Here is a 19,657-nt window from a genome sequence, read left to right on the forward strand (position 1 = left end):
CTCTTTTGTGTGTGTGTGTAATGTGTCCATTCGCCCGCGCGTGCATGTGTATATACTTGATAATTGTGCACCACCATGATCCATCATTAGATAATGATTTTAGGATTATTCCCCCTCCCCATCAAGGGGACTGTGACATTATTTCTGGTATTTGTTATTAAATGTCTATGCATGCCAAAATACTACTGCACCAACTTTTTTCAATTTCGCTGATTCTTTGTGTGTGTGTGTGTGTGTGTGTGTGTGTGTGTGTGTGTGTGTGTGTGTGTGTGTGTGTGTGTGTGTGTGTGTGTGTGTGTGTGTGTGTGTGTGTGCATGCACTTGCCTGCGTGCCTGCGTGGTTTGTCTGTCCGTCTGTCTGAATGCATGTGTACCTTCGTGTGTATATGTCTGTCTGTCTGTCTGTCTGTCTGTCTGTCTGTCTGTCTGTCTCAGCCTCTGCGTACGTGAGTGCGTTTGTGTTTATTTGGTCGATTTCTGCACTGGAGTATCCACGTCACCAGATATTGTCCATCCTGTCTGAAGACAACTATCATTTTTGTAATCTCGGACAGCAATTTTTTCTTTCTCATGCGACAAATAGTCTATAAGTTAAGGACAAACGTCACGATTTCCTTATCTCTGAACTTTTAGACCTCGCGGCTAAAAACGTTTTGGCCACTGCTATTCCTTACCAAACCTGTCCCCATTTTGTTTATCTGCTATTTTAGTTGAGTACACGGTGAAATTCGGTTTGCAATGCACTCATAATTTGTTGTTGATGATGATGTTGTTGTTGTTGTTGTTGTGGTGGTGGTGGTTATTGTTGTTGTTTTATATGTTTTCCCATGGACTGTAATTATGTGAGTATGAATGGACACCGGCCGTGCACATACGTTTACAGTACATACAAAACAATGCGCGTGAAGCGATATAAAAACATTTAGTCAATCTGGTGGCCTGAAACTAAAAGATCAACACTAAGCAAGTTGCGTAAAGCGAAAGTGCTACATTTAGTCCATTGAAATCTGTCGAACTCACGGAATGAAACTGATCGCACTGCATTTTTTCACCAAGACAATATAGCTTCGTCGATTCAGTCTCATACACAAAACACAAAGCACACACACACACACACACACACACACACACACACACACACACACACACACACACACACACACACACACGATCATGGACGTTGAGGCAACATTCTTTCACTCTTTAAATCTAGTCCTCATCCGATCCCATAAAAACAACACACACTGAAACCGCACGTTGTGAGGACCAAGCTCTGTCGCGCACAAATGCAAGCAAATAATTGAATAAACAAATAAATATATAAATTAATAAATAAGTGAATAAACAAATACATAAATATCACTTTAAAAAAGCAAATGTGAGTAAAAAAAAGAAGAAAATAAACAAATTCAAATTGAAAACTATTTTTTTATGGAAGGGTGCAAGCAATACATTCAGACATTCGTTAAACACAATTGAAACATTGTTGCACAAACTACAATAAATAACATATTCTGGCTCATGCCCTCTGCACCTGCCACTGACCATTGACTTGTCAATGGTCACTCACGGCTCAGCAAGGGAGATGCGGTAGAAACTGACCGCTCCCGCCCTGTTGCTCATCACTGCTATCATCGCTTCGCTGTTGGAGTTAAGGTCAATCCACCTGTAAGGCACACATTGCTCAGTTTGTCAGGAAATGATCACAGCGAACTAAACTACGCTTGCGGTGGACAGTGCAAAATATAGGTAATGTACATAATTGTTTGTCACACACACACACACACACACACACACACGCGCGCGCGCGCGCGCGCGCTCGCACGCACACACACACACATGCACGCACGCACGCACGCATACACGCACGCACGCACGCACGCACGCACGCACGCACGCACGCACGCACGCACGCACGCACGCACGCACGCACGCACGCACCCTCCCTCCACACACACACACACACGCGCGCATACACATATACACCCACACGCACACACACACACACACACACACACACACACGCACGCACACACACGCACGCACACACACACACACACACACACACACACACACACACGTACACACGTTAGCAGCTAAGAGCACACACCAACCCCTGGATACCCCCCCCCGCCCACCAATTCCCCCCCTCCCCCCTCTCCTATCACCTTCTCAACAACCACTCACTGAATGTCCTTGGTCTCGGGTTCCCCAATAGCATCGCCATCCATAGCGTAGCTGTCAAGCCAGGAAAGGCCGGCGTTGCCCCTACGAGAGTAGCTAAGAACACACCAACCCCTTGACACCCCTCCCCCCCCCCCCCCCCCCTCCTGTCACCTTCTCAACAACCACTCACTGAATGTCCTTGGTCTCGGGTTCCCTAACAGCATCGCCATCCATAGCGTAGCTGTCAAGCCAGGTAAGGCCGGAGTTGCCCCTACGAGAGTAGCTAAGAACACACCAACCCCTTGACACCCCTTCCCCCCCCCCCCCCCCTCCTGTCACCTTCTCAACAACCACTCACTGAATGTCCTTGGTCTCGGGTTCCCCAACAGCATCGCCATCCATAGCGTAGCTGTCAAGCCAGGAAAGGCCGGCGTTGCCCCTACGAGAGTAGCCCTGGAAGATGGGGATGGGGTCGGGTCCGCTCTTGTCCACGATGTAGGCGTAGATGCCGCCCACGTTGCCGTTAGCTACAACGATCACCTGGGTGTCGCCGATCATCCCTGTCGTCACGGCTCGTGGGGTGGAGCCCTGTGGGTGGGTTTCACAAGTTTGAACAAGTTTTCAAGTAGGTTTTGGTCCCAGGGGGTTACTTATTGGCACGTTGAAAGGCACACTCCTCCCCGTATAGTAGTATACATTTTCCTGAGAGGTCTTTACAGCGACAACCTATAAAGACGTTATAAGACGAGAAGCCGGTGTCACGAACTGAAAACTCTTCCTGAACAATCCCCTCTCAATGCGGTCAATGCGCATGCGCTAACATGGGGAGATTAATCAGGTCGTGAACAACCTAACCCTAACTCTTACCCTAACCCTAACCCTGACCCTAATCCTAACCCTAACCCTAACCCATGGTTCGTTCGGTCAAAGGGTCGCATTTTTTTGTCCAAGATTAGTGCATGCGCATTGACCGCATTGAGAGGGATTGTTCAGCAGAGTTTTCAGTTCGTGACACCGGTCCTATGTGTGGAGAATGTTGCTTCATACTTCGTTAACTTGTGTCATGATGTTTGTCGCATCAGCACCCGTAGCCACATTGAGCCCTCTTAGCTGGTCTGAGGAACATTCCATTTGTTGTTGTGTTTCTGTTGTTATAAATAACAAAATAAGTTCTGTACCGTGTATACGGGAGATGGCAATCACTACGCTTGGTCACAACAACAAAGTTAATCCAAGATTAAGCGCATAGTGAGTGCTTTTAGTTTTGCGCTATAGAAATCTCCTTAATGAATAAATTAAGTGCGAGAGGGAGAGTGCAGGAGGAAGGCAAGAGAGTGGTGTTGTTTGCGAGTAGGAGAGGGAGAGGGAGACAAAGACAAAAGATGACATAGCGATGATGTATGTTTATCAGGGTTTGCTAGTGTGTGATAGGGTTCGTGTCCGTCTGTAGATGTTAGTTTCTTTGTTAGTCCTGTGTTGACAACTCTTCGACAAGCGCTTAGAACTGTACCCACGGAATACGCGCTATATAAGCTTCATATTGATTGATTGATTGATTCAGTTCAGGATTCTGTGCATTGAAAATAGCATGTTTGCTGGGAAAGTCACTATAGTAATCAAATCCGAACGTAAAATAGCCATTACTGGACAAAGTAAAACGTTACTGGGCACAATTCCAACCAAACATGACATTAACCTGGCAAAGTAAACAACAATTAAAATGACCGACTTCCTCTTTCAAAATTCTTCAGCTACAAAATTACCAAGGAAGCCATCCAGAAAATGATCCAGTACTAGACTAATTGACCACCACCATTCTCTAATACATTTAGCTTTTATAAAATGATGACTGATATTTTACATGAACACGTATTATACACGGCTCCCGAATCTGTGCGTTCATGCGTTATGTACGCACTAGAAGTCGACAAAAAATACCATGAAGGACCCCCTTAATCTTAAAGGTGTTTTCTTTTTATAAAAAGTAATGACTGATAATGTGCAGGCGAATGTCTGAGGGAAGCCCTGACGTAATACTGACCGTTGTTGTCGACGCCATGTCCTTTCGCGAGGAGGGAGAGGAAGAGGCGGCAGCGACGTCAGCGTTGAAGACGGCGCGGTATTCCTCAGGAAAGTCTGGTTGCGAGAACACGCTCTCAAACACATCGCCTGAGTCGTACACACGGGTCTGGGTGGCGGGCCTGAGGATGGAGATACCACGGCCGCCGTACCCTGTCACTTGCGCGAAGCCTTGCCTGTGCACAATCAACAAAAACACCAAAGGTTTCTTATTGGAACGTTGAAAGGAACACTCCTCCCCGTGTAAACAGTTCCGCTCACCGTATACACTGGAGAAGTAAAGGCCATCCCTACGCTTGTTCTGACACCACAGATCAACAGTGCTCTCAGTACTGTGCACAGTGGGATTTTGTTGATGAATTAATTGAGTATATAACGTTTTATGACGTTAATTCATCAACAAATGTGAGCCTGCATGGGAAAACCCGGCTAAAGACGCAGCCAGCTATTTTCGGCTACAATGGAAATAGGTCAGAAGGGATAAAATTATCAATCTTCAGATTTACTGCTAAATCGCTTTATTGATCGTCCAACTTCTTCATCCCAAAAGGATTTCACCTGTGTATTTCAAAACAGCACTGTAAAAAAACTAATACAGTTAAATCAATTCTGTTTTTTGTAAAATACTTGTCAAAGTCTGAAGTTTTATATCATTTCCAAAAGTAAACAAGTCGCGTAAGGCGAAATAACTACATTTAGTCAAGCTATGTAACTCACAGAATGAAACTGAACGCACTGCATTTTTTCACAATGTCGTAGTCCGCCACTTGTGCAAAACGGAGTGGTTTCGGAGTGGTTTGACTAAATGTAAAATGACTAAATGTAAAAAGTAAACATTTTCCCATTTAGCTTGGTTTTCCCATGCAGGCTCACAAATTCCAACACACATCAGCAGGTAGCCAGGGCTTTGAATTTTGGTATGTGACCAAGTGGAGAGATGGCCTTATCCTGTGAAAAAGCCTAGCCAGATCTGAGACGATGAGCCGAACTGTGTACACGGGAAGGAGTGTGCCTTTGAATCATTGACTTGCCGGAGCATTTCCTGGGACGTCGACATCGTGGTCTTTGAAGGGGACGGGCAAGAAATTATGATGAGTATTTTTTTTGTATTTTATTTTTAACAATTTTATTCAAATAAATGATGAGTATAATAAACGGAATAGAGTTCAGTTTGGTGTCCTTTGTTTATGTTCTTGCTGTGTATAAAGCATTACAAGTTACAGTAAAACTGGCACATTTCAAATCCAAAATGGGTGAGATGCACACCAAAACAATGCCTGGGCGTCCATGAAAGAACCATTTTGTTGTACCTCAAGTCTACAAAATCAGTTTGGGGTACTGACCGTATCTTAACTCAGGGAAACCTGCCATGGCTGAATAGACGATGTTACAAAATAAGCTCTGTTGGGTATTTTAATTGCTGTAGAAAAATTGCTCCCCTTCAAAAACGTGAGGCAGAAACCATCGCCGCTGATATGTGGACTTAAGGTATCATGACACCACAGCTCCGATGTGAAAAAGTTCGGAATCTGCCCTCGACATGATGTCCTTTTTGTTTAAAAAGCAACTCATCGGAACTCACTGTTCACTGTGACATCCCTCGAGTTCACATATCGGCGGCGATAATTTTTCTTGTCGAAGGGGCGCAACTCTCCAACAGCCTATACAATCTCTGACAGGCTTATCACAGTTTCTGGAACCCCTCTATAAAACAAGTGACATAAGCGTAAAAGCTGATATCATAGATAATTCAAAGATTTTCCCTGACTACAGTCCTACGGCGCCCAGGGTATAATAAATTCATAATGGCGCATGTAATCCTCAAACATTGGGCTCAATACGTATACAATTATAATGTCAAGTGATGAAGACTAAATTGAAAACTTACGTTGTTGGATCATAGCCGTCGGTGGGATTCCTGACTTTAGAAAATCTCATTCGTCCTGAGAGAAAACAAATGATAACAAATGTCAAAGAAATAAAGCGTACACAAAAGATCAAACGATTGGATTGAGATTACCTGAGAGAATAACAAGCATTGGAAGAAACAAGCGACTTTCATCATCATCTCAGGTTTGTTTGTTTGTTTGTTTAACGCCCAGCCGACCACGAAGGGCCATATCAGGGCGGTGCTGCTTTGACATTTAACGTGCGCCACACACAAGACAGAGGTCGCAGCACAGGCTTCATGTCTCACCCAGTCACATTATTCTGACACCGGACCAACCAGTCCTAACACTAACCCCATAATGCCAGACGCCAGGCGGAGCAGCCACTAGATTGCCAATTTTAAAGTCTTAGGTATGACCCGGCCGGGGTTCGAACCCACGACCTCCCGATCACGGGGCGGACGCCTTACCACTAGGCCAACCGTGCCGGTATTCATCTCAGGTGCAAAGAGACTGGTTCCGTATAACTTTCACTAACTCTATTACATATGTCGTATGCATTTAGAGCGCGTTATCCCCTGTATTAATCAGATTATCCTCAAGTGCAAGGTTAACCTTGCAACAACAACACTAAACAAAAACAAATGGAACGTTCCTCAGACCAGCTAAGAGGGCTCAAAGTCGCTACGCCCGTGTTGATGCGACAAACATGACACAATTTAACGAAGTATGAAGCAACATTCTCCACACATATGACCGGCTTCTCGTCTTATTACGTCTCTATAGGTTGTCGCTGTAAAGACCTCTCAGGGAAAACTAAACTGTGAAATCGAATAATAATAAGAGTTTTGAAAAATCGACATGTAAACTATACATTGCTGTACCGATTCCATTAGGGTAACTCAGCGCTGTGTCACTCCATAACATATTATTTTAGATATAAATTATATTTTAGAAAAAGACAGGAAGATTACAAACACAAAACACATTTTGCAAAAACAAACCGGATAATATTCCCCGGAGAGCCTAAAACACTGTCACCGAACACTACCCTTTTCAACCTGTTCCGGTTGTTTAGTAGTTCTAGGTTGCACTACCGAACGATTCACATTTTGAGAGAACCGTTCTTTCTACTAAAGTTATAGGCTACTGAGAGAGTATTGTGCAATATTCTGATGTTAATACATATTAAAATGAATCAGCTAATTTCATACGGTGTTGTAATGTTATATATAACAGTTTTGGTGACGCCGCACTGAGTAAGGGTTAGTTGCAATAGGTTAATAGAATGACCATATGTGTTTTAATTTGCCTCTTTTAAACGTTCTTGTAATTCTTATTTCGATGTGTATTTTATAATCGTTGACAGGCAGACGAGACGTGTCGATGACAATTTTCTGTTTTAATGTATTCATTTTAATGGACAATAAAGTGTTGTTATTGTTATCGTTATTTCGTCGCGATATAACCTTCGTGGTTGAAAACGACGTTAAACACCAAATAAAGAAAGAAAGAAAGTTATCGTTATTGTTATTTTAGCATACCTAGCTGGCTGTCATCACTCATGGCAGCGGTCAATGCGGCTTGGTCAGCGGCGCTCACTCCTGCTGCAAACTCTGAAACACGGTGAGAAAAGGGGAGATGAAACACAGTGAGAAAAGGGGAGATAAAACACAGTGACAAAAGGGGAGATAAAACAGTGAGAAAAGGGGGATGAAACGAAAGATACCCTAGAAACACAGTAAGAAAAGCGGGATGAAACGAAAGATACTCTGAAACACGGTGAGAAAACGGGAGATAAAACACAGTGGGGAAAAAGGGCGATGAAACGAAAGATACTCTAGAAACACAGTTAGAAAAGGGGAGATGAAACAAAAGATACTCTAGAAACACAGTTAGAAAAGGGGAGATGAAACAAAAGATACTCTAGAAACACAGTTAGAAAAGGGGAGATGAAACAAAAGATACATTCCTTCTCATGCAACCAATTTGTCAGCAATACGGGACAGAAGTAGGCCTATTCTCCCCCTAACAATGTCTTTCAAAGTGAACAGCCTATTCTCCCCCTAACAATGTCTTTCAAAGTGAACAGCCTATTCTCCCCCTAACAATGTCTTTCAAAGTGAACAGCCTATTCTCCCCCTAACAATATCTTTCAAAGTGAACAGCCTATTCTCCCCCTAACAATATCTTTCAAAGTGAACAGCCTATTCTCCCCCTAACAATATCTTTCAAAGTGAACAGCCTATTCTCCCCCTAACAATATCTTTCAAAGTGAACAGCCTATTCTCCCCCTAACAATGTCTTTCAAAGTGAACAGCCTATTCTCCCCCTAACAATGTCTTTCAAAGTGAACAGCCTATTCTCCCCCTAACAATGTCTTTCAAAGTGAACAGCCTATTCTCCCCCTAACAATGTCTTTCAAAGTGAACAGCCTAACCGCTTTCTGTGCACAGAGGGAATATTTTAACTCAATAATTATTATTGATTTCGTTGATGACACTAAGCGGCGGTTTTGGTCAGAATTCGTGAGCCGTGCAATGTCAGTCTGAAAATTAATTCAGCAAATGGTCCCCACTGTGCACAGCAGACAACCAGGCCTTAGAATTCAGGGCTCCCCACGGACGCCTCTCTTAGTGGGTCCCGGGACCCCCACTTTGTTTTCTTAGAGGGTCCATGGACCCCCTCAGCGGAGTTTTCGAGGGTCCAAAACTCCAGGGGCCTTATATTCAAAGCGTGTCAATGGTCCTCTGAATGTGTGCCTTTGAGTGCGTGTGTGTGTGTGTGTGTGTGTGTGTGTGTGTGTGTGTGTGTGTGTGTGTGTGTGTGTGTGCGCGTGTGTGTGTGCGTGCGTGTGTGCATGCGTGTGCGTGCGTGCGTGCGTGCGTGTGTGTGTGTGTGTGTGTAGACTTAACTGACGAGAACAGTCTGAAAACAGTACCAAGGGTACGCACGATAACGTTAATTTAGTGCGTTCCTGGACCCGCTCTTTATAGTTTTAGTGCGTCCCGGGACCCCCTCAATGAATTTCTAGTACGTATTTATGGCTTCGTGTGCGTATAGGACGCAGGGACCCCACAGTTTGGGGATCCGTGCCTTAGATCTCTGGTGTGTGTTCTCGCTTAAAAACCAGGACAGATTAGTGGTGAGGCTTACCTGACGTATGGGGGGTGGGGATGTTGCAGGTATGTCGCGATGTAAAAGGTAAATAGAAAGAGCCAAGAGAAAGATGTTACTCACTACTCAACCAAAAACTGATTACTTAAAAAAGAGGAACAAAACTTACGTTCATTCATGATCCAGTCTTTTCCAAGAGAGCTTTCGTCAAACTGACAGTCCTCCTCAGCACCAGTGAGACTGGAAATACCAACGTGATTTTACTGTCAGTGTTTGCAAAACAAACAAAAAAGGTTCATGGAGCGAGCTACCCCTGTGTAACGAAACTGAACACAGAGGTGCTCAACCTGCAGCGCCACCGAGTGGACACTCGAGCTTACAAGGTTTCGCGGCAATTCCAGTTCTCGTCAATTCATTGGCACATACTTCACTTATTCGTGTAGCAAAAATACGATTTTCTTCTGTAAGTGTGAGCGATTCTTCTTCTTCGTCGATTGTTACTTATGGCAGAGAGAAACTAATTCTCATATGACTCACCTTCGTCATACACAATATAAATCAGAAATGATCTGCCGATCTAGCTCCCTGATCGTCCCAGAAAATTATAATTTCCTACAAATTCATCAAACCTTGGTAGTATGTGAGGTTTCGAAAATCTATTTTCAAAAACGTTCCAGAACATTACCTTTTTTATTTACTGACCCCAACTCGACCCACCGATGAGCTTTAAATTTTACGAGGGTCAACCGGTTTTCTATGTTTACGTGTGTTGAATTAATTACCTCATGTACTCCCCAGTGTCGGCTGTGACGAGGTAGGTCTCACCATTGTGTGTGAAGGATGCAAGGTCTGCTGGCTGGTAGAAGGTCTGGATTGGGTAATTCTGAGGGTTGATTACTGAAATAAATACAGATGCATGTAGGACCAAGAAGATGTTGGTCAGCTATTGAGCTAAGGCCAAACAAAAATATATGTTGGTTTAGGGTAACATGACCAAAAATAAATAGGGTCAGTAGGTGGGCTTTTTTTATTTTTATTTGTTTATTTTTAGTCTCGGTATGGTTCGCAAAAAGTGCCAGAGAATGTTTGTTTTTGAAAAAAAAATGAGAAATTAAAAAACAAGTTTTAGGGTCGGCGGGAAAAAAAACCAAGTGGCGTAAGGCGAAATAACAACATTAATTTTAGTCAAGCTGTCGAACTCACAGAATGAAACTGAACGCACTGCATTTTTTCACCAAGACCGCATACTCGTAGTATCGTCAGTCCTCCGCTCGTGGCAAAGGCAGTAAAATCGACAAGCCAGAATAGTGCGGTAACGGTCGCGCCGAGCAGGATAACACGCTTTTCTGTATCTATTCTTTTTAGCGTACTGAGTTTGTTTTTAATCCAAACATATCATATCTATATGTTTTTGGAATCAGGAACCGACAAGGAATAAGATGAAATTGTTTCTAAATCGATTTCGGACAATTAATTTTAATCATAATTTTCATATTTTTAATGTTCAGAGCTTGTTTGTAATCCAAATATAACATATGTATATGTTTTTGGAATCAGAAAATGACGAAAAATAAGATGAAATTGTTTTTGGATCGTTTAAACATTTATTTTTTTTAATGACAAGTTTCCGGATTTTAATGACCAAACTCATTAATTATTTTTTAAGTCACCAACCTGAAATGCAATACCAAAGTCCGGCCTTCGTCGAAGATTGCTTTTCCAAAATTTCAATCAATTTGATTGAAAAATGAGGGTGTGACAGTGCCGCCTCAACTTTTACAAAAAGCCGGATATGACGTCATCAAAGGTATTTATCGCAAAAAAATGTCCTGGGATATCATTCCCAGAAACTCTCATGTCAAATTTCATAAAGATCGGTCCAGTAGTTTAGTCTGAATCGCTCTACACACACACACACACATACACACACACACACACACACACACACACACACACACACACACACACACACACACACACACACACACACACACACACACACACACACACACACACACACACACACACACACACCACGAACCTCGTCTCGATTCCCCCTCTATGTTAAAACATTTAGTCAAAACTTGACTAAATGTAAAGAGTCGGTCGGGTTACCCTGAACCAACATATATTTTTGTTTGGCCTAATGAGTTTTTATTTTTCGTCGAAATTAACGAGCGGAGCTCAGTTCCTGCCTATCCAATGTTCGGGTTTAATTGTGGTCTCCGGTAAACAATTTAGACACCAGCTCTAAGCAGTCTTTAGCAAAAGGTTGAAAAATTAATGACCTTCACACCAGTATGAATGATTTGAACATAAACAGTCTCATCGAAAAGATCTATATACATGAAATCACACTTGCCTAATTTTTTTTTATGACGACTGGTACACATACATCGATTTATTTGAAGAACACAATTTCACATGCATTAATTGTATTGTACTCTGTGGACAATAAAGAATCTTCTGTCTTGTCTCTTATTACGTACGCCCATCATCAGCGCCGTCAATAGTCATGGGCTTCCAGTCCTTGAACCCGACATTCATGTACTCCAGGGTGTAGCTCTGACCTCCCGTCAGCGTCAGGTTCAGGCGCGCCACCGCGTTGTTTTTCTGCACGACCACACATTCTTCGTACCATACCAGCGACTAGCAGCTGTGTTTGCACATACTTTTTCCTTGCTTTTCTACACGACCATACATTCTTCGTATCATATTACTAGCGACTAGTAATTGCGTTTGCACATACTCTCTCCTTCCTTTTTGCACGACCAAGCATTCATTGTAACACACCGGCCATGAGTAATGTGCATACACTCTGTCGTTGTTTTATGTGCACTACAAAACATTCTTCGTACCATACCAACGACTAGCAATGGTGTTTGCACATACTCTCTCGTTGTTGTTTTCTGCACGACCACACATTCTTCGTACCATACCAGCGACTAATAATTGTGTTTGCACATACTCTCTCCTTGCTTTTCTGCACGACCACCATACATTCTTCGAACAATATTACTAGCGACTAGTAATTGTGTTTGCACATACTCTCTCCTTGCTTTTCTGCACGACCATACATTCTTCGTACCATATTAATAACAACTAGTAATTGTGCTTGCACATACTATCTCCTTGCTTTTCTGCACGACCATACATTCTTCGTTCCATATTAATAACAACTAGTAATTGTGCTTGCACATACTATCTCCTTGCTTTTCTGCACGACCATACATTCAATCAATCAATCAATCAATATGAGGCTTATATCGCGCGTATTCCGTGGGTACAGTTCAAAGCGCAGGGATTTTTTTTTTTTCAATTTTTTTATTCAAGGCGCAGGGATTTATTTATGCCGTGTGAGATGGAATTTTTTTACACAATACATCACGCATTCACATCGGCCAGCAGATCGCAGCCATTTCGGCGCATATCCTACTTTTCACGGCCTATTATTCCAAGTCACACGGGTATTTTGGTGGACATTTTTATTTATGCCTATACAATTTTGCCAGGAAAGACCCTTTTGTCAATCGTGGGGTCTTTAACGTGCACACCCCAATGTAGTGTACACGAAGGTACCTCGGTTTTTCGTCTCATCCGAAAGACATTCTTCGTACCATATTACTAACGACTAGTAATTGTGTTTGCACATACTCTCTCCTTGCTTTTCTGCACGACCATACATTCTTCGTACCATAACAGCGGCTAATGATTGTGTTTGCACATACTCTCCTTGCTTTTCTACACAACCTTACATTCTTCTTACCATATTACTAATAATAATAATAAATGAGCATTTATATAGCGCAACATCATAACTTTACAATTATGCTCTTTGCGCTTGACACATTTAAAATTAAAACACAGTTTTACAAGCATTTACATCTACATTCATAGTCAACAACGCTTAATTAAAAGCATACACCATCTAGCGACTAGTAACTGTCAAACTAGTAATTGTTGCACATACTCTCTCTTGGACCTTGCTTTTCTGCACGACCATACATTCTTCGTACCATGTTACTAGCGACTAGCAACTGTGTTTGCACATACTCTCTCCTTGCTTTTTTTTTTTTGCACGACCATGCATTCATTGTAACACACCAGCGATTAGTAATGCACACACAATCTGTCGTTGTTTTCACTGCACTACCACACATTCTTCGCAGCATACCAGCGACTATTAATGTGCTTGCACACACTCTCTCGTTGTTGTTCTGCTCGACTATACATTGATCAGGCCAATACATTGGAAATCTACAAGTCTGGAACTCCACAGAAGGACATGCCAAATTTAAAATGTCTTAATGAACATTTAAATGGTATTTTAGGGAACTGTTCAGACACTACTGAAAGCAGTTTTGCAGATAGTTGTCCAATTACTTTGTCATACTTTGGAATGTTTTTTCAAAAATGATGCAAACTCTTGCAAAATGATGCAAACTCTTGCACTTGCAAAATGATGCAAACTCTTGCAAAATGATGCAAACTCGTGCAAAATCATGCAACATTGTGTAATCTGATGTCGAAATGATCTCTGGAGGTTTGTAAGGCATAAAAGCCAGATATGGATGCTCTTTCCTCAAGGTAACCAAAACTACAGCTTTCTTGGCCACAAGCTTGTAGCGTACAAAATCGAATGACATTTGTTTCTAACAAACTGTCACTCCAAATTTCTCCAAATGCCGGTGCATAATTATGGGCTCAAAAATATCAAACGACAAAATTAAAGAACTTTGTCCTGAATGAACTCTCTCCGTCGGCAGACCACCATGCAGGCATGTCCCTTGGGCACGAAAGCTGTACGAAATGGATTTTTTTTCTTCTTCAAAGATGTTTTATTCAGGCAATTTTATTGATTTTATGGATTTAATTTTAAAGTCAAATGATGGCTTAATGTGCATCTTGGTTTTACGCCTGTTTCTACACCCGGTCACGGTTCTCTCCGTCTAAAAATGTACCTTCCCTAAATTTGAGACACCGTTCTCGAACATTACCCTCGCAACAATGTCTCACCGGGAAAGAAATGTAGGCCACGTTGTTGTCGTCCACGGTGACCCTGCGGGGCTCCAGGTCATCAATGGCGGTTGACGTTTTGGTTGCGTCATCTTCACACCGACGCAGCACGTGACGCACTCCTGCTGCGGCAAGCGCATTTCCGCTGCAAATAGAAGGATATGACGGCACGGATGACATAAGGTCTAAGTACTGTTCGCACTACCTGTGTGCAATAATATCCCGCCATATGGAAGACTGTGTTTAATCCGCTGTGCTCATTATTGGCTGTGTTGCGAAGTCACATAATCTCAAGCTTATACACATCTCTACTCGATGGCGAAGGAATTATTGGGGTATCCAACTTCAACGGAGGAAAACTGACTCAGCCGGGATTTGGCTCAACAAGTTCTTACTAACAAATCCTACCAACATACCCACAAACCACCCCCCCCCCCCCCCCCAACCACCAACCCCTCCTCCTGTTCCCAATACGCGTTCTTGAGTAAAAAAGAATCCACCGATGTCGTACTACACGGGGACAGGACTTCTAGCGGTTGCAAATTACACCGAGGAAAACGACTCACATTTTGCTGCACAAGAACTCCCTCCTCCGTCACCCGCCCCACACTCCCCGCAACCCCGGCCCTCCAAAACCACCACCCGTTGTGAAGTTAAAAGACTCATCAGGTTTCCTAAAAAAAAAGGTGATTTTGTGCCACAGTTTGATCGAGTCCTACTCACTCTGCCTGTCTACCTGTGCAAGCGAGTGATTAATGCGCGGTTGAAGAGTTCCGTGAAAATCATTCAATTCTGCTAAAACTTTACAGCAGTTTATTGGGTTTGGAATAAAATCAAGTGCATACTTATGCCGGCTCGACTCACTTTTACAAGGATAATTTATACTTGACACACACAAACCTGTCCCTCATCGGCCCAAGGGCTATACAGTTCCGTTTGGGGCTTGAAATTGTGTCACCACACACCTTGAATACGGGTGGGGGGGGGGGGGGAGGGGGGATAGCTCAGTCAGTAGCGGCGATGGATTCAAAACAAGTTGTCTCTATTCAGCGAGCTTTTTCATGACCGCAAACTGAGACCATTATTATTTTTTTTTAATTCACTGACAACGAGGTGTGTAACCAATTTATTCCCCCTTTCTTGAGTTTTTCATGCTAATCAATACCGAAAATAGCGAGGGGGGTTCACCCTGTAACTAACCAACCAACCAACCAAACTGCCCCCCCCCCCCCCCCATTCGGTCCTGAAATAAAAAGACTACATAGTGTCCCTACTCGATGGAGACGGGTGTCCTGGAAACGCTGCTGAGGCCGGGTACGATCATGTCGATATAGGGCCTGGGGTCGTCGAAGGCGTTGCTGATCTTGTGGGTCCGTCCCTGCTGCACCACCACCAGAATCCCGCAGTCATTGGACCAGGCCATGGACGTTGGGTCGTATCCGTCCACTGACAAGGTACATTTTATGATTTTAGTATTTGTATATATATTGCTGATGTTTGAATGTGTGTGTGGTGTATGTGTGTGGGTGTGTGGGTGTGTGTGTGAGTGTGTGTATGTGTGTGTGTGTGTGTGTTTGTGTGTTTGTGTGTTTGTGTGTGTGCGTACGTGCGTGCGTGTATGCGCGCGTTCGTTCATGCGTGCGTGTTGTGCGTGCGTGCCTGCGTGCGTGCTTGCGTGTGTGTGTGTGTGTGTGTGTGTGTGTGTGTGTGTGTGTGTGTGTGTGCGCGCACGAAATTTGATGAGCACTTTGTTTATTGTATCCATAATCATGGTTTTAATTTTTTTTTAAACCACGTATGTATTATGTCTTATCAAGCTATACGATCGACAACAGGCTGTACTTACACACAATGCGGTCGTAGATGATGAGCAGGTCATCCAAAGGGGTTTCCAGCGGCTTGAAGATCTTGACGAAGGCCTTGGTAGAGGTTCCCACCTTCTCAAAGCTGACAGCCAGGTAGGACCGCGAACCAAAGTTGCAAATAGCGATGGAGTCAGGGAAGCCCTCCGTCAAGTCGTCAAAAGAAATCTTGCGGATAGGTCTCGGGAATGCCGGGTCTGTCAGGTCGATGACGTTCAGAACGTCCCCCACCGTGCCTGGATAAGAACAAAAGGTCTGATAAGAGCATATTTATAAGTGTATTTACACTTTATTATTACATACACTCCATAGTTTTGTATTTATGTAAACCAACAGGTCTGATATTAAAAGAAAGGAAAGTAAGCGCTCCAAAGGTACAGTGTGAGGGTTATTCCGAATCAGTCTCCTGGAACCTGAGAGAATAACAAGCACTGATATGAACAAGTGAATTTCATCAAAGAGCGAATGCTTCATTGTCAATGTTGTCACAGAAAAGGCGATGTTCGGAATTAACTCTGTCGGATTTGTATGGGTTGTGAAAGAGTGAATTATACCCTTGATTTTAGTGAGACAAACGGGCGGGGATGTAGCTCAGTCGGTAGCGCGCTGGATTTGTATCCAGTTCGCCGCTGTCAGCGTGAGTTCGTCCCCACGTTCGGCGAGAGGTTTATTTCTCAGAGTCAACTTTGTGTGCAGACTCTCCTCGGTGTCCGAACACCCCCGTGTGTACACGCAAGCACAAGACCAAGTGCGCACGAAAATGATCCTGTAATCCATGTCAGAGTTCGGTGGGTTATAGAAACACGAAAATACCCAGCATGCTTCCTCCGAAAGCGGCGTATGGCTGCCTAAATGGCGGGGTAAAAACGGTCATACACGTAAAAACCGTGGGAGTTTCAGCCCATGAACGAACAAACAAAGTGAGACAAACTATCCACACGTGCTTCTTATCCACCTGTTTCAGACACTCCCCTCGCTAGTGACTGACCTGGGGATTTTTTGCCTCACTGAAAGCAAAGGTTTTCTCTCTTTCACAACCCATACAAAAACCGACAGAGTAATTTTCGGAAGTCGTCTATTGTACGCCTCCACCCACATCACTTTTTCATCATATTGACTGATTGGGCTTGACCTGAGAGAGAAACCTGTTGCCACTCTTCCAAGTTTCATGTTACCATTGACTGGAATTCTGAGGTAACAGCCTGGGGTGGTTTTTTTACGTCATGTTGGTTGTTTGTGATATCAACAACAGCACTGAGTGAAGATCGTTAAAAAAAAGCATACATTACTGATTATTGATTTGTTTTAAATGTATACAAAATTTAAAACAAATTTAAACGATTGAGACATTAGGTGTCTGTCTGTCTGTCTGTCTGTCTGTCTGTCTGTCTGTCTGTCTGTCTGTTTGTTACTCTTCTTTCCATCATTTCACTTACAAAATCAAAATCATAGTATACATTGAAGTCTGCTGAATGTTCAGACGTCACCTACCTATGACGTACAGGTACCTGCTCCTGACGTCAAAAGCAGCAGCGGTGGCGGCACCATTGGCAAAATGAGGGTTCCCAGCGATGTCATCGGTCTCACTGTCATTGAGCTTGATGAAGCTAGCAGGACTCAGCGTGATGGCCTCGCAGCCCACCAACAGCGATAGAAACAGCAGCAGCATGGTGACTCTGAGATGGTCATTCATTGTCAACTCGTTAGGCAAAAAAAAAAAATAGTCTGTTTACGGTAACCCGACCGACCCTATTTTTTTCGCGCGACCCTAGACTTTTCTTTGGCATTTGGGAAAAAATAAATTAAAAAAAAATAACGTAAAAATATGGTTTTTTGGAGAGAAAAAAAATCCCGACCTACCGACCCTATTTTTTGGGCCTATGTTACCGTAAACAGACCTACTTTTTTTGGGCCTTATGTATCGTGTACAACACTGGGGTCTGTCATGAAGCACACCTTCTACAAGAATGCCCGCTGCAGGGAGAAATCTAAACTTGACTAAAATTAAAAAGAAGCACGGCTTGGCCGGATGAGACCCCCCTGCAGGAGAAGCTGTTTAGACACCTGGCGGCCCTAAAGAAGACGGCGGTATACGTGCGTGCCACAGGAGTGGATGTCAAGAAGGAGCCAACGAGAAGAAAAAGAAGAACACTGGAGTTCCCTTCTATGGGTCATTTGACGTCAGAGGCCGACTAAACATTCTATCCAGGAGGCCGGCCGAGACTACAAAAGAGTGCGTGTGTGTTTGTGTGCGTTCAATCTTCAAAAAAAACCAAAGAAACATTCTGACTAAAACGGAATCGATACATAAATGTTATGTGAATTGTTGACCAACTGTGTGGCATTTTACACAGCCTCGACGGTCATTGTTCATCTCGACCCCCGGCGAGGTCTCGGATAGGAATGGCCGTCTCGATTTGACTTATAATTTGACGAAGTAACGTAACATGTCTTCCCCCACGGAAACTACGATTTGCTCTCTCCCTGTCGTGTACAAGCACGTGATACAACTGTGTCATTTGTGTCTGTGTCAGCGTGCACAAGAGGATATGCAAGAGAAGACAACTGAAGCAGTGTCAAAATATTATTATCATATTTCCAACATTAACTTACCTGCGTAGTTTAGGAAGAAATACACACACACAATCATACTGAGTAAGTGTTTGCGCATCGTCTTTAAAGTCTTAAAGATGCACTTTTTAGCAGCCGTTAACATTCTCCATAACCATTGACAACCATTCTGAACGATAGAAAATTGGAAAAATAAAGTGGAAGATTATATAACTACGGTACAGAAACAAAAATGCGAGCTGATGAAGCACTATCGAAACAGAAATTTGAATGAAAAATGAACAAGAAAGGTTATTGCATATATATATATATATATATATATATGACTGGTTTTTTTTTGCGCGAAAGAACCCCCCACCCTCACCCCCACCCATCACAAACAAAAACTATATATTTGAAAACAAATATTTCTTTTAAATTGATTAACAAACGGAACACACCAAAAAGAAAAGGTTGAGATTACAGACTAACACAAATCATCAAGTTATTCTGAACGAAGACTACAAGACTGGAAACATTCACACAAATCAATCTTTCACAATTATGGAAATAACAAAGCATAATATGAACAATGTTAACCCCAAAGTGCAAGCAAACTGAAAAGCTCTTTACCTGACAACAGAACAGGAGGATGTGGCAGGTTTGTGTCCCGACGGCTCCACAGAAAGTAAGTCACCGAAAAACTGAACTAAAACACATGTTTATCTATAGCAAATCTATCTTGATCTCTTTGTGTTGGCACGGAGAGATAAGGAAGTCATGATTTTTGAAAGGCAGAACAAAAAAAGCGCATGTCAACTTCGTGTTCGGATAGCCCTCTTATAAAACGCGATGTCCAACTCTTTACTTCAGTCCTACTGTAACACTAACCCACTTCTACTGAAGGTTTTGTTCGGTTTCTTTGTTTGAAACGCTGTGTGCCATTTACCCCTATGGAGCTATGAGATATGTTTAGTT

General features: G+C 43.0%; 1 protein-coding gene across 1 annotated transcript; it reads right to left on the reverse strand.

The window, feature by feature from the left end:
* Window positions 1-1,414: 1,414 nt before the first annotated feature.
* LOC138956032 (uncharacterized) lies at window positions 1,415-19,388 on the reverse strand. Its single transcript, XM_070327500.1, has 13 exons — window positions 19,313-19,388; window positions 17,621-17,805; window positions 16,114-16,365; window positions 15,542-15,713; window positions 14,268-14,412; window positions 11,741-11,864; window positions 10,034-10,148; window positions 9,421-9,491; window positions 7,679-7,750; window positions 6,134-6,188; window positions 4,208-4,421; window positions 2,525-2,754; window positions 1,415-1,666 (listed from the first exon to the last, which is right to left on the reverse strand). Exons 2-13 carry the CDS (start codon window positions 17,796-17,798, stop codon window positions 1,567-1,569), a joined length of 1,728 nt encoding a protein of 575 aa, XP_070183601.1. The 5' UTR covers window positions 17,799-17,805; window positions 19,313-19,388; the 3' UTR covers window positions 1,415-1,566.
* Window positions 19,389-19,657: the final 269 nt, after the last annotated feature.

Source organism: Littorina saxatilis, unplaced genomic scaffold, assembly GCF_037325665.1.
Source record: "Littorina saxatilis isolate snail1 unplaced genomic scaffold, US_GU_Lsax_2.0 scaffold_547, whole genome shotgun sequence".
In the NCBI taxonomy this organism is placed as follows: domain Eukaryota; kingdom Metazoa; phylum Mollusca; class Gastropoda; order Littorinimorpha; family Littorinidae; genus Littorina; species Littorina saxatilis.